General features: G+C 44.8%; 1 protein-coding gene and 1 long non-coding RNA gene across 2 annotated transcripts in view; one reads left to right on the forward strand and one right to left on the reverse strand.

Moving 5' to 3' along the window:
* The window catches only part of dnah5l (dynein, axonemal, heavy chain 5 like), a 352,990-nt gene that overhangs the window by 204,015 nt on the left and 135,339 nt on the right, over positions 1–13,636 (forward strand). Inside the window, exon 59 of the mRNA XM_068006271.1 lies at positions 7,404–7,619. Within this exon, the coding sequence (XP_067862372.1) occupies positions 7,404–7,619 (216 nt within the window). The remainder of the gene's footprint in view (positions 1–7,403; positions 7,620–13,636) is intronic.
* Positions 1–13,636, reverse strand: part of LOC137342341 (uncharacterized) — a 153,755-nt gene that overhangs the window by 54,987 nt on the left and 85,132 nt on the right. The window lies entirely within an intron of this gene.

Below are 13,636 nucleotides of genomic sequence, written 5' to 3' on the forward strand. Positions count from 1 at the left end.
TTATTGCTTTTGGTGGGAGCCTGTTACAATGTATGTGTGTTTGGGGGTGGAAGGAGTAAGTCAGTATGTCAATATGGATTTAATGAATCACACAAAATACTCAGACTACTTGGTATGCAGAATTTCTAAATCATTGTCAGAATTTTACCATAACTGCAATCTTTTCCTTTTATTTTGGATGATTTATCCATATACACGTGTACAACTGAGAGCACAGAAATGTATGGGGAATACACAAAAGTATGGTGAAGGGAAGGAGTAGAATAATTTTTCAGGACTGTGTATTTTTCTGGCTAGTCAAATTATTGGTCTTGTCATATTAATAATTCCAATTTTCAGGTTCAGACAGAATTTTATTAATTAGGGCAAGTGGCCCATTTGGCATTAATTAGCAAGTCCTGGTACCACACATTAAAATGACACAAGATCGTATTTTGTTAAGCAACACCACATATGCCATATTCACTTTCCTAATATTAAAGTTTTCAGCTGAATATGGACTTAATGAGGATCAATCTGTAGTCTGAATAACATCGATGTTGAGTGAAATGTGAAAGAAGAGTAGAGAATGTTATCTAAGAGAATGTGACAGAAACAAGCAATTGTTAAAATAAGCATATAGGAAGTCCATCATGCTGGTACAACAGTACTATTGGGAGCAGCTTTGGCCTTTTCTTTACAGGAGACAATGGGGCACAATGTCGGTAAACATACACAATGATATCACACTCAGGAACAGTCATAACGGTAGTCAATTTTGCTAAAATCCCTTTTGCATGTAAACACATCCAGAATCCTTTTGCGTTGTATTGAGTAATTTTTTGGCAGAATAATATTTTAATAATATAAGGGGAGAATTAATTTTACTTCTAAAATAAAGCTTTAGAAGTAAATAAATTGTGGGGTAAATTAATTATTTTTATCAACAGTAACACTTGGGGCTCGAATTTACCAGGCCTGCGGGTTTCCGGCGGGTTGGGTTTCGGGAGCGTGGTCAACCCGCTCGGCGAAATTAGTGGGTTGCCCACGCGATCGTAGCAGGCAACACACTAATAGGAATCAATTACCTGCTCCTCCGGGGTCCACGGCGCTGGCCTGCGCGTCGGGCGGGCTGCGCATGCGCAGTACGATCTGTCAGCTGGAGGCTCTCTAGTTAAAGGGGCAGTCCTCCACTGACAGATGCTGCAACCAATGGAACAAATTGCAGCATGGAGCAGCCCAGGGGGAAGGCTGCTCCCAGTTTAATGATGCCTCACCCCAGGTATCATCAGATGGGGTGAGGAGGAGGGGGAGGACACAGATCTTCCCCCCGGCGGGCGGGAGGAAGCGGCCTGCCTCTGCCACCAAGAAGGCCTGGCTCGAGGTGGCAGAGGGGGTCACCTGCGCCACCAACATATCGCCCACCTGCATACAGTGCAGGAGGCGCTGCAATGACCGCAGTAGGTCAGCCACAGTGAGAACACAAAGTCTTTCCCCTACACTCCGTCTGCCACAACACTGCCCCCACCCCACATCTCCTTCGGCACCGCCAACACTACTCTGTCACATCACCCTTCATACCCGTTCAAACCCCATCCTCATCTTACCTCCACCTACTCACCTCGCCAGTACTCATCCTGCCACTAACACGCAACCCAATCCTCATACAATCTCATTGCTCCATCCCATACTCACCCTATCGTGCATCTCCCTCACGGCCAGCCTCACTCAACCTGCCACCACCTGTGCTGCAGCCACAGGGCATGCATCACATATGTGCAGTAGGCAGCGTAAGGCAAACGTGTCGTCAGCATGAAGGGGGTGCACAAGGGTGTCTGAGGGTTTGTCCTGGGTGTTACCTATATTGAATTTCAGAGCAACAAACAGCACACATTATATTGACACCACCACTGCCATGTCTCCGCGAATCCTGTCCGTTGTGTCCAATAATGCCCGCTCCTGGGTATCACTATGAGGATCCACCACTGATGCCACCCATCGTGTTACTGCAGAGTAGGTGCAGGTGTATTTGCAGGGCTTTTCCGCGCAGACGACTGAGAGACATCGGCGGTGTAGCCGGCTGCACCCTGGAAGGATGCGGAGGAGAAGTTGTGGAGGGCAGTGGTGACTTTGACAGCGACAGGTAAGCAGTTGGTGCTGGGGCCAGCCAGGAGCAGCTCGGCTTGAAAGAGCCTGCAGATCTCCACGACTACATGTCGAGCAAATCTGAGCCTCCGTGTGCACTGCTGCTCGGAGAGGTCCGGGGAGCTGCGCCTCGGTCTGTGGATCCTGTGGCGAGGGTAGTGCCCTCTGCGATGCGTCTCTCCCTGCGGTAGCCCTCCCTCCTGCTGTGCAGGTGGGCGTGCAACAACACCGTGTTGGGGGGCTCCACGTCTCTGTGGCGGACAGCGTGGACCAGGAGGCTGCTGGGGCTGGTCATGCTGTTCGTCCTCCGAGGGTGTCCACGCACCACCCATCTGGCAGGTGTTGGTCTGAGGGGTTGTGCAGGGTAGGTGGGTGGTTCCTCGGACTGGGGCTGCGGTTTCGTGTCGGTCTGTCCTCTGGCTTGGCGGGGGGTGGTGGAGGGCAGGGGTTGCCCTATGTGATGCGGTGGCCTCCTGCGTGGGTGAGGGCTCTCCCCCGTGGAGTGCACCTTGGCACCTGCCACAGGCTGCTGGCTGCAACACGCCTGGTTGGAGAGAGACTGTTTCCCCCAGTGTGTGAAACTCACTACCTTGAACCTAAAATCCCACACTTCCTCTTTTGACAGCTGCTTCAGCTCATTAAATGACCTCAACAAGCAAGGTAAGTACACTCAAGTGGAACCCCCCTGGCTTTAATTGCCTGCGGGATTCCCACCAGCGGGGCTTGCGCGCGCAGCCCCGCACGTCAGTGCGGTACCCGGAAGTGGCCGGGATTTCGGCGCGATGTGGTCACGTGACCGGATATCGGGATTTTCAGGGCCCCCCCGCTGGAAACCCGCAGGAAACCCGACGTGAAAATCGAGCCCTTAGTGTTTCAAAACAAGTAAATATTTTGGTCTTAAAATTGTTAGCTTTTTAAAACAATGAGAAATTACAGTGTTGTTTTAGTCCCAGAAAGAATTTTAATTTCAGTTCTCAACCTCGTAGTTTTGGTCTTAATTCTCGTTCTGCAACTACCTCATTATAACAGCAGGCCTTTGTTTAATAAGTGTCAATTTTCTTACATTGTTGGTCTTTATATAATTGATATTGTGATCATTTATGTAATTGCCACTGTGACCACATTGCGCAGGCTGCAGCACATGCTGGGACAATGGGGAGCTGAGCTCTCCGGTAATTTCGAGTGCAGTTCAGGAATATAATTTAAATATGTTCTTTGCACTGCTGCTGCTTGGCACAGGGAGTATGACTATCTGTAGAGGTAGCAGAAAATTATAAGCGCTTGTAGAGGAGCTTACAGCTCCATTTTAAAGAGAAGGAAGCCACTTTAAGGGAAGTGGCCACATCGGTAATGAATAAACCTGTGAGCCTTTCTAAAGGCTGAAAAATGTGCAGGAAAAGTTGGTAGCCTTTGAAAAAGTTGCATGGGCGGAAGAAATGATAGGCAAGGCTGAAAAGAAAGAAAAGCCAATATGGAGGCATGAAACAAAGTCTGTGGACACGTGGCTGAGGGGTACTGCAGTGACCCCCTCTCCACCATTTCATGAAGGTAAAAGTGAGCATACTTTGGCATACATCACCAGTGGAGGCATGGAAGGATCCAGTGCTGTAAATACTGACCATCACTTCCACAGGAACAGCTGTCCCTGTGGTTACAATTGTCTGCATGATTGCCACCAGGAGATGACGTACCTATGTGGCAATTTCCTTTCTTGTGTTCAAATCCCTCCATGGCCTTACCTCTGCCTCACTGTAACATTCTCCAGCTCTAAAACCTTCCGAGAGCTCTGTATTACTCCAACTTAGACCTCTTGTGTATCCCCCACTTACTTTGCTCGTTAATTGTTGGCAGTGCCTTCAGCCATCTAGGCCCTAAGCCCTGGAATTCTGTCCCCCCAAACCTCCACCTCTCCACTTCTCTCTCCTGCTTTAAGATGCTGCTTAAAACCTAACTCTTTGACCAAGCATTTGGTCACCTGTCCTAATGTCTCCTTCTTTGGCTCGGTGTCAATTTATGTCTGATTATGCTCCTTTGAAGTGCCTTGGGACGTTTTACTACATTAAAGGCGCTATATAAATGCAAGTTGTTGTTGTTATATATCAGAGATGCCAAAGAATGTCTCTTCTGAGAATCCTAGGAAGAGATTCCTGTAAAAGTGTAGGGACCTATGTGCACATAACACTGCCTCCAATAATCTGGAGGAGCTTTGTATTACCTGCCTGGCAGGTTTCAAATTTTTAAGTCATAACTGATTCTCTTTTCATAGACATGGCTGCTGTGGCCCTCAGTCTGCCTGGGATCCTTGCTCTTTGTTAATTGTATTTCATTCCAGCAAAGACAGCAGTAAGAGCAACAGATGTATTTCCACTGACAACGGGTGTGACGTTACATTTCTGATCCAGTATAGGATTGGGGTTACTTACTAAATTCCAGATCTGGGTTATGTTTGTGATACAGATTTGCCTATATTATTGATACACGGTGGGTTTGTGTTTTGTTCCCTGTACAGAGAGGTTTGGGGATTTTTTTCTCAGTGTAGAGGAATTTGAAGTTATAGTTCGGGTTACAATTCTTGATGTGACGAGAAATCTTGGTAATTTCTATATTGGTGGAAGCAAAATATCTTTGCAGAAAGCTAGATTATTCAGTTATCCTGCAGTTAATGTGAAAGGGATAGCTGAGATTAAGGGCTAGATTTTCTTTCACTAGCCCATCTAAAATTGGGTAGGATAGTGGCGGAAAAGGGGGCAAAATTGGGCAGCGAGGCCTACCGCCATCCCAACCTGATTTACCCTTCCCCTATCCCTAGACTGCTGTTGTAGAACCAGAAGTGATGTGAACTGCATTAATGAGGTAGAAGAGCTCTGACGACTCAACAAATCTCCTACTGAAGGTTTCATCTGAGACTGAGGCATGGGCCGCAGTCATGGCAGGGCGAAGGCAGCAGGCAGAAATCCCACCCCAACTCTGTAGGAAGTGGAAATGGAAAATCCAGCCCTAAAACTGCTTGTGTGTTTCTATAAACAGTTAATGTTCAGTTCTAAGTGTAAGTAAGTGCATGTTCGCAAAGAATCTATGAATGTGAAATGAATGTAGTGTACCTAGGATATATAGCAGCAGCAATAAGCACCTATAACTTTCCAGTTCAATGTTACTTCGGGGAGTTATGGGAATTCATTTTCATCTTCACCACCTGAGTGATAATTTGGCAGAGTGGATCGCCTACCTGTTGTAGAACCTGCCAATTTGCATTCCATTGATCCATTGGGTGAGCTATCCACTCTGTCAGATCACTGCCCGGGCAGTGAAGTTACCCTGTGGTTTATTAGTCTTGGTGACTGAGTATTTTTCTATGTTGAGTAAATTAAGCTGTAACATCAGTATACTGAGTGTGAAAATTACTGAACTAGTAAATTGCACTAAGTATTATTTTTATGATGTGGAGATGCCGGTGATGGACTGGGGTTGACAATTGTAAACAATTTTACAACACCAAGTTATAGTCCAACAATTTTATTTGAAATTTACAAGCTTTCAGAGGCTTCCTCCTTCCTCAGGTGAATGTTGTGGAAATGAAATCCTCGAATCCTTCGCATTTATAAATCACAGAACAATGCCTGGTGATTACAGATAGTCTTTCCAACTGCCCGTTGCCAAGGCAATCACAGTGTGCAGACAGAGAGGTGTTACCTAAAAGGCCACCGAATATACAAACCACCAAAAAAAAACAGAGAGAGGCAGAAACAAACATAGAAAAGACAGCAAATGACCCGTTATATTAAAAACAGATAACATTTGTTCGCTGGTGGGGTTACGTGTAGCGTGACATGAACCCAAGATCCCGGTTGAGGCCGTCCTCATGGGTGCGGAACTTGGCTATCAATTTCTGCTCGACGATTTTGCGTTGTCGTGGGTCTCGAAGGCCGCCTTGGAGTATGCTTACCCGAAGGTCGGTGGCTGAACGTCCTTGACTGCTGAAGTGTTCCCCGACTGGGAGGGAACCCTCCTGTCTGGCGATTGTTGCGTGGTGTCCGTTCATCCATTGTCGCAGCGTCTGCATGGTCTCGCCAATGTACCATGCTCTGGGGCATCCTTTCCTGCAACGTATGAGATAGACAACGTTGGCCGAGTCACAGGAGTATGAACCATGCACCTGGTGGGTGGTGTCCTCTCGTGTGATGGTGGTATCTGTGTCGATGATCTGGCATGTCTTGCAGAGGTTGCCGTGGCAGGGTTGTGTGGTGTCGTGGACGCTGTTCTCCTGAAAGCTGGGTAATTTGCTGCGAGCGATGGTCTGTTTGAGGTTGGGTGGCTGTTTAAAGGCGAATAGTGGAGGTGTGGGGATGGCCATAGCGAGGTGTTCGTCGTCATTGATGACATGTTGAAGGCTGCGGAGAACATGGCGTAGTTTCTCCGCTCCGGGGAAGTACTGGACGACGAAGGGTACTCTGTTGGTTGCGTCCCGTGTTAGTCTTCTGAGGAGGTCTATGCGATTTTTCGCTGTGGCCCGTCGGAACTGTCGATCGATGAGTCGAGCATCATATCCCGTTCTTACTAGGGCATCTTTCAGCGTCTGTAGGTGTCCATCGCGTTCCTCCTCGTCTGAGCAGACCCTGTGTATTCGCAGGGCCTGTCCATAGGGGATAGCCTCTTTGACGTGGTTAGGGTGGAAGCTGGAAAAGTGGAGCATCGTGAGGTTGTCCGTGGGCTTGCGGTAGAGTGAGGTGCTGAGGTGCCCGTCTTTGATGGAGATTCGTGTGTCCAAGAAAGAAACTGATTCTGAGGAGTAGTCCATGGTGAGCTTGATGGTGGGATGGAACTTGTTGATGTTATCGTGTAGTCTCTTTAGTGATAGATTATTCAACTGGAATAATGTTATTTTTTGTAAATTTGGTGCTCACTAATGTGAGTTGCAGAATGGAACATTTTGCCCCATTTTGCACTCAGAACTCAGCAGTCTGTGTTGGAGATATTATCTGTAATATTATCTGTTGGAAAGATTATCTGTAATCACCAGGTATTGTTCTGTGAATTATAAATGCGAAAGGTTCGAGGATTTCTTGACATTCACCTGAGGAAGGAGGAAGCCTCCGAAAGCTTGTAAATTTCAAATAAAATTGTTGGACTATAACTTGGTGTTGTAAAATTGTTTACAATTATTTTTTTTTTCACAGTGGTTAAACAGAATCTATAACAGTGCCTGCTTGCACTGTTCATGAATAAGATGATAAAAATTCTTGCTGCAGATTATAATTAATACTATTTTAAAATATTTACAGACTATTAAGCCAGCTGATATTGCCACAGTGCGCAAATTAGGCAAACCGCCCCATTTGATCATGCGAATCATGGACTGCGTGTTGCTTCTCTTCCAAAGAAAAGTAGATCTTGTGACTCTTGATCCAGATCGACCTTGTCTGAAACCTTCATGGAGTGAAGCTTCAAAGCTGATGAACAACTCTTCATTTCTTAACATGTTACTGACATTCCAAAAGGTAACAAACCAATCATTTCTATCTTGAGTGTGTGAAATGTTTTCAGTTGTAAATTATTAGAATTTGCATCCATTTAGTTAAAGTTTTGCACTTGATTTATTATATATGTGACAATCTCCTTTTATAGTCTAAGTCCCCTGCAACATATTCCACCCACAACTGAGAGGGTGTCTATTTGACCTGATTTCAGGTCTCTTCAGTGACGTTCCAAAGCTGAATTCTCTACCTTCTCTGTGCCTTTTCCAATTGGATAGTGAAGAAGGGAAATTTACCACATGTGGAATTGCTCTACGTTGCTGCTGTATGGCACAATGCAATTTGACACCAATATGTCACTATTTAATTTTTGTTTAATTGTGGGGAACTAGAAACTCGGGTACTGTTGCTTAACTTATCCAAATATCTGAAAGATATCCTACTTGAAAGTACTAATTCTGACTGATTTCACTGTGTCATCCAATCCAAGAAATTCTACAAGATAATTCCAAGATCCTGCATGTTATTTTACCTATATAGAAAGTGTCATATTATCTTGAAATAATTTGTTCACATGGATATAATTTCAGATAATGCATACGTTATATGACCATGCAATTTTAATTCAGTAGTGTCCACCAGAAGAATAAGAAGTGAAATAAAATCATATCATTACTTTCAACTAGTGTGATCATACTAAATCCTCAATGTTATATGTGGAAAGATTAGAATATAAACTAATTCTACGTGCTCAAAGTAGCGAAAGTAAAAACATGTTTTCATTTTCACTGTGTATGTTATTTTGGGTTTTTTTCCCTCTCTTTAATTTCCTCCAGTTGCCAAGCAAGAGTCACCCTGGTTGTGGTGAGAACCTTCACCACACGGACTGCAGCGGTTCAAGAAGGCGGCTCACCACCACCTTCTCAAGGGCAATTAGGGATGGGCAATAAATGCCGGCCTTGCCAGCGACGCTCACATCCCATGAACGAATAAAAAAAGCTCTATAGATTTTTCCCATCCCCCTTGCACCTCGGGGAAGTGTAATGGCGATATTGGCGACAAATTCCATGAGTGAGACCGTTGTGCTCCCCGATCCTCCAGTGGCAAACTCAAGCCCCAATTTGCTGCAAAAATAATTAGAATACGCCTCCGCAAGTGTAGTGGCGGATCAGGGGCAGCGTGGCCAATGTCTGATACACATCCAAGGTACCTGGGTCTGACACAGAATGGAACAGGTTATTTAACAGGGATGTGATTAGGAGCAATGGCTCTGATCTGATAATGTGAGGATGGGTCGCAGATAGTACAGACAGAATGTCCATGTCCGGTTTAATTTGATTGATGACTTTGTACTGAAACCATAGTATAAATTGGCGCTAAGGGGGGACCCGTAGGCATAGGGATGGCTCTGGAACTGCGTGTGACCCATTGCCATATTTCATTACCAGTTGCAATCTATGCTTAGCGCACAAGCTCAATGAATATTAATAGAAAAATAACATCAGTCAGGCAGAAATCAGAACATTACTTAATTGAGGTTTAAGATTTCAATGAAGTTCCTAGACCGAATCCAATCCTCAGGCAACCTGCTGAGCAATTGACACCCTCCAGCGTCAATCTGTAACGATCTCGGTGGTGATCACAGAAACGTTAATTCAACAAACTCGATCTCACTATTGATTTTAATAGGGTTGGAGCTATGATAATTAGCTGTTCAACTTTTTCAGTGAGGGTCTCTCTAGAGCAGCTCAAAAGTTCAAGCAAATTACGGTGCGGCATAAGTAATGGCATAAATCACTTGCCATAATTTCCTGGAATTTCTGCACCATAATAATGGTGTACACCGTGTGCATGTTTTCAGCAAATTCAGACCCAATTGCCTTCATTTGGCACTCCGCAACAAACGTTAAATCAGCATGGGGAACTATTTCTTCTGATTGTTATATGGTGGTGTTATTATAAAGATAGCAGGAAGATTCCCAGATTGTCTGGAAGTCTCCCAGAATGGTGGATTGGTCTCCCAGGCAATGCTGCTGGCAATCTGCATTCGCGGTTTGAACCTGTGCACTTTCACTTCTCGCCTGTCAGAATTGGGCCCGAACAGCAATCAGAGAACTCACAGTAATAATTAATTCAATGTATCAAGTCCCTGCTGCAAACGCGATTCTTCCCAGCCCCGATCTTAATACAATCCATTCCGTGATTTTGGAGGTTAATATCTCTATCCACATTGCGCTGCGTGCGAGAATATGCTCTATCCGTTTTATAGGAAACTGCCGCATAGTTGCAGAAGGCGCTCTCTGTATGTCGTAGAAACATGCACTTCATTGGTGTATTAATTTATTGATTATACTGCCAAAATATCCATCAACCAGAATTGACTAAAATTCAACATTATGCTGGCAATCTGTTATCATTATGGTGGATAAAGCACATGTAATAATTATCAAAGATTTCACACTTCATATGTATGTATGTATGGAGGAATATAGACAGTTGTTTCCCTTCATTCAACAGCTACTATTTTGGCAGAGAATAAGTAGTCAGTTGAAACCTTGCCTATATAAAAAATCCACTGAATGCACTGAATATAATTAAAATATAATATCACAGGAAAATGTTACATTTTAAGAAATGTTACATTTCAAGATTGTAGAGGACCATTTAAATTTACTCTTGGAAAAAGGAGATAAAGGTTTTCTTCAAGAGACTGCTAATGGCTTCAATGGGCAAATTAGCAGGCATTTAGGAAAGGTCAGACTTGTTCTTAGTGCTGTGATATATGATAAAGCTGAATAATCCCTGAATCTGGGCACGGGCATCGCGGTGCGCAATTAACCCGCGCTCGGTGGTTCCGATGCAGGCAGCACGAGACATTTGTCCTGCTTGGTCATGTACCTCATCGAAGCCCAGCAGTCAGGCCTAGCCACAATATTTGCACCAGGTTCGCACTTCACACCAGCAGGAAGGGGCCCAAATATCGGGTAATTTGCTTGCACCTCTTAAAGGCAGCCTGCACCTTTTATTTGCAAAAAACAAGATAAGGGTCCGCAAGGCGTCTGAATGGAGATCAGACATCACACACAGAAAACACAGATGCAGGTCCCATCCCTATTTTTACAAACTGTTGAGTTATGTTGAAACATTGAATAAAGGTTGTGCATTACTAAATCCCACATCCTTCAATCTGCATGCCAGACCTCACCAATCTGCCGATCTGAATTTGTACCAGGCCTGTGAGACACCATGCACCAAGGTTCTCTGCTGATGCTCTAGAGGCCTTGGTGCAAGAGGTGAACGGAAGGAGGGGCAACTTATATCCTCAGTGGGGGGAGTAGAGGCCCTCCAGACATACGCTTAAGAGGTAGTGGGAGGCAGCAGGGGACGAAGTCAGTGCCAGGCGCATAGTACCACGAATATGGATGCATTGCAGGAAGAAGTTCAATGTTTTGACATGAGTGGTTAAGGTGAGTGAGGTCAACTGTCAAGTGGCAGCTTCTACCAACTGCACCACTAGCTGCATCCACTACTCCACGCATTACACCCCCCATCACCCACATACCAACAAACTCTTTCAATCAGTACTCAACTCTTCCAGTCAGATGCTTTCTCTCACCCTCACACATTACCACTGTTGCAAGCTGCTCACCCACAACTCACAGGCCACACACACTGGCAGCTATTCAACCATGACATGCACATCACGCAGACGTCCTGCAGGACACTCACCAACACACTTCTCGTTTTCTTGCAGGAGAAGGTGGCTCATAACAGGAGGCAGCAAGTGGCTGTGGCATTTAACCCCTCAAGCCTGTTCCACCATTCAATGAGATCATGGTTGATCTGGGACCTAACTCCATATCCCTTAATACCCTTGGTTCACAGAAATCTATCAATCTCAGATTTAAAATTCACAATTGAGCTAGCATTAACTGCTGTTTGCAGAAGAGCCTTCCAAACTTCTACCACCCTTTGCATGTAAAAGCATTTCCTAACTTCACTCCTGCAAGTCCTGGTTCTAAATGTTAGGCTATGTCCCCTAGTCCTGGTATTCAAGTATAGGAGACCTCCAAATACGGGTACAAATGCTTCAGCTGCCAAAAGCAATAATCCATCATGATCCCTTTAAATAGCGCTGTTGGGGGCTCCTCCAGGTTGTCTAAGACATGTTCAGGTGTTTGTGGTTAAGACAATGTGTTGAGTGGAGCGTTAAGTGCCAAAATGGTGTCTATCACTTTAAATCAGCATTGCACACTGATCTACTGCATATTCTCCCTACTTTACACGCTGCCGGCATTCATTATCTGCATGTGCGCGAAACCATTTACCAAGATGGCGTCCGGTGCACATAACGCTAGAAGCATGCACGCGCATTCCGGATGCCATTTTAGAACTTTGGGAGGCCGCGTAGCATCGCAACAACGGGCATTACACAGTCCAATTTCTAGCCCACTGTCTTTTTCCTGAGGCATCCTCTAGGAATATAGGAACATAGGAACAGGAGTAGGCCATTCAGCTCCTCATGCCTGCTCCACCATTTGATAAGATCATGGCTGATCTGTGATCTAACTTCTAACTCCATATACCTGCCTTTGGCCCATATCCCTTAATACCTTTGGTTGCCAAAAAGCTATCTATCTCAGATTTAAATTTAGCAATTGAGCTAGCATCAATTGCCGTTTGCGGAAGAGAGATCCAAACTTCTACAACCCTTTGTGTGTAGGAATGTTTTCTAATCTCGCTCCTGAAAGGTCTGACTCTAATTTTTAGACTGTGCCCCCTACTCCTAGAATCCCCAACCAGCGGAAATAGTTTCTCTCTATCCATCCTATCTGTTCCCCTTAATATATTATAAACTTCGATCAGATCACCCCATAACCTTCGAAACTCTAGAGAATACAACCCCAATTTGTGTAATCTTTCCTCGTAACTTAACCCTTGAAGTCCGGGTATCATTCTAGTAAACCTACACTGCACTCCCTCCAAGGCCAATATGTCCTTCCGAAGGTGCGGTGCCCAGAACTGCTCACAGTACTCCAGGTGCAGTCGAACCAGGGTTTTGTATAGCTGCAGCATAACTTCTGCTCCCTTGTACTCTAGTCCTCTAGATATAAAGGCCAGCATTCCATTAGCCTTATTGATTATTTTCTGCACCTGTTCATGACACTTCAATGATCTATGTACCTGAACCCCTAAGTCCCTTTGGACACCCACTGTTTTTAACTTTTTCCCATTTAGAAAGTACCCTGTTCTATCCTTTTTTGATCCAAAGTGGATGACCTCACATTTGTCTACATTGAATTCCATTTGTCACAGTTTTGCCCATTCACCTAATCTATCAATATCCCTTGATGCCACAATGACTGACTTTGTGAGAGGGAGATGTGGGAGAGAAAACCCTCATCTTTGAAAGCACTGTTCTGTTGAAAGTTGATTGGCAATTTACCGGGATGTTTTCCACTTTTAGAAATCGGGATGTTAATCTGGCCGCTTTCATATTATTTTAATGATAACTAATACAAATTGAAGGTCAATAACCGGGGGCATAGATATAAAGTAATTGGTAGAAGAATTAGAGAGGAGCTGAGGAGAAATTTTTTCACCAGAGGATGGTGGGTGTCTGGAACTCGCTGCCTGAAAGGGTGGTAGAGGCAGAAACCCTCATCGCATTTAAAAAGTACTTGGATATGCACTTGAAGTGCCGTAGCCTACAAGGCTACAGACCAAGAGCTGGAAAGTGGGATTTGGCTGGATAGCTCTTCTACGGCCGGCGCAGACACGATGGGCCGAATGGCCTCCTTCTGTGCCGTAAATTTCTAAGATTCTATGACAAATGATAACTTCAGTTTCTGGTGTGTGAGTTTGGTCTACACTATAGGCTATCTAAAAATAATAGTGCAGTAATAGTAGGGGACTTCAATTACCCTAATTTAGGCTGGGAAAAAAGTGTAAAGGGCAAGGAGGGTGAAGAATTCCTAAAATGTGTGCAGGAGAACTTTCTTAATCAATATGTTTCTAGCTGAACGAGCAAGGTAGCCGTG

This window comes from Heptranchias perlo, chromosome 2, assembly GCF_035084215.1.
Source record: "Heptranchias perlo isolate sHepPer1 chromosome 2, sHepPer1.hap1, whole genome shotgun sequence".
Lineage (NCBI taxonomy): Eukaryota > Metazoa > Chordata > Chondrichthyes > Hexanchiformes > Hexanchidae > Heptranchias > Heptranchias perlo.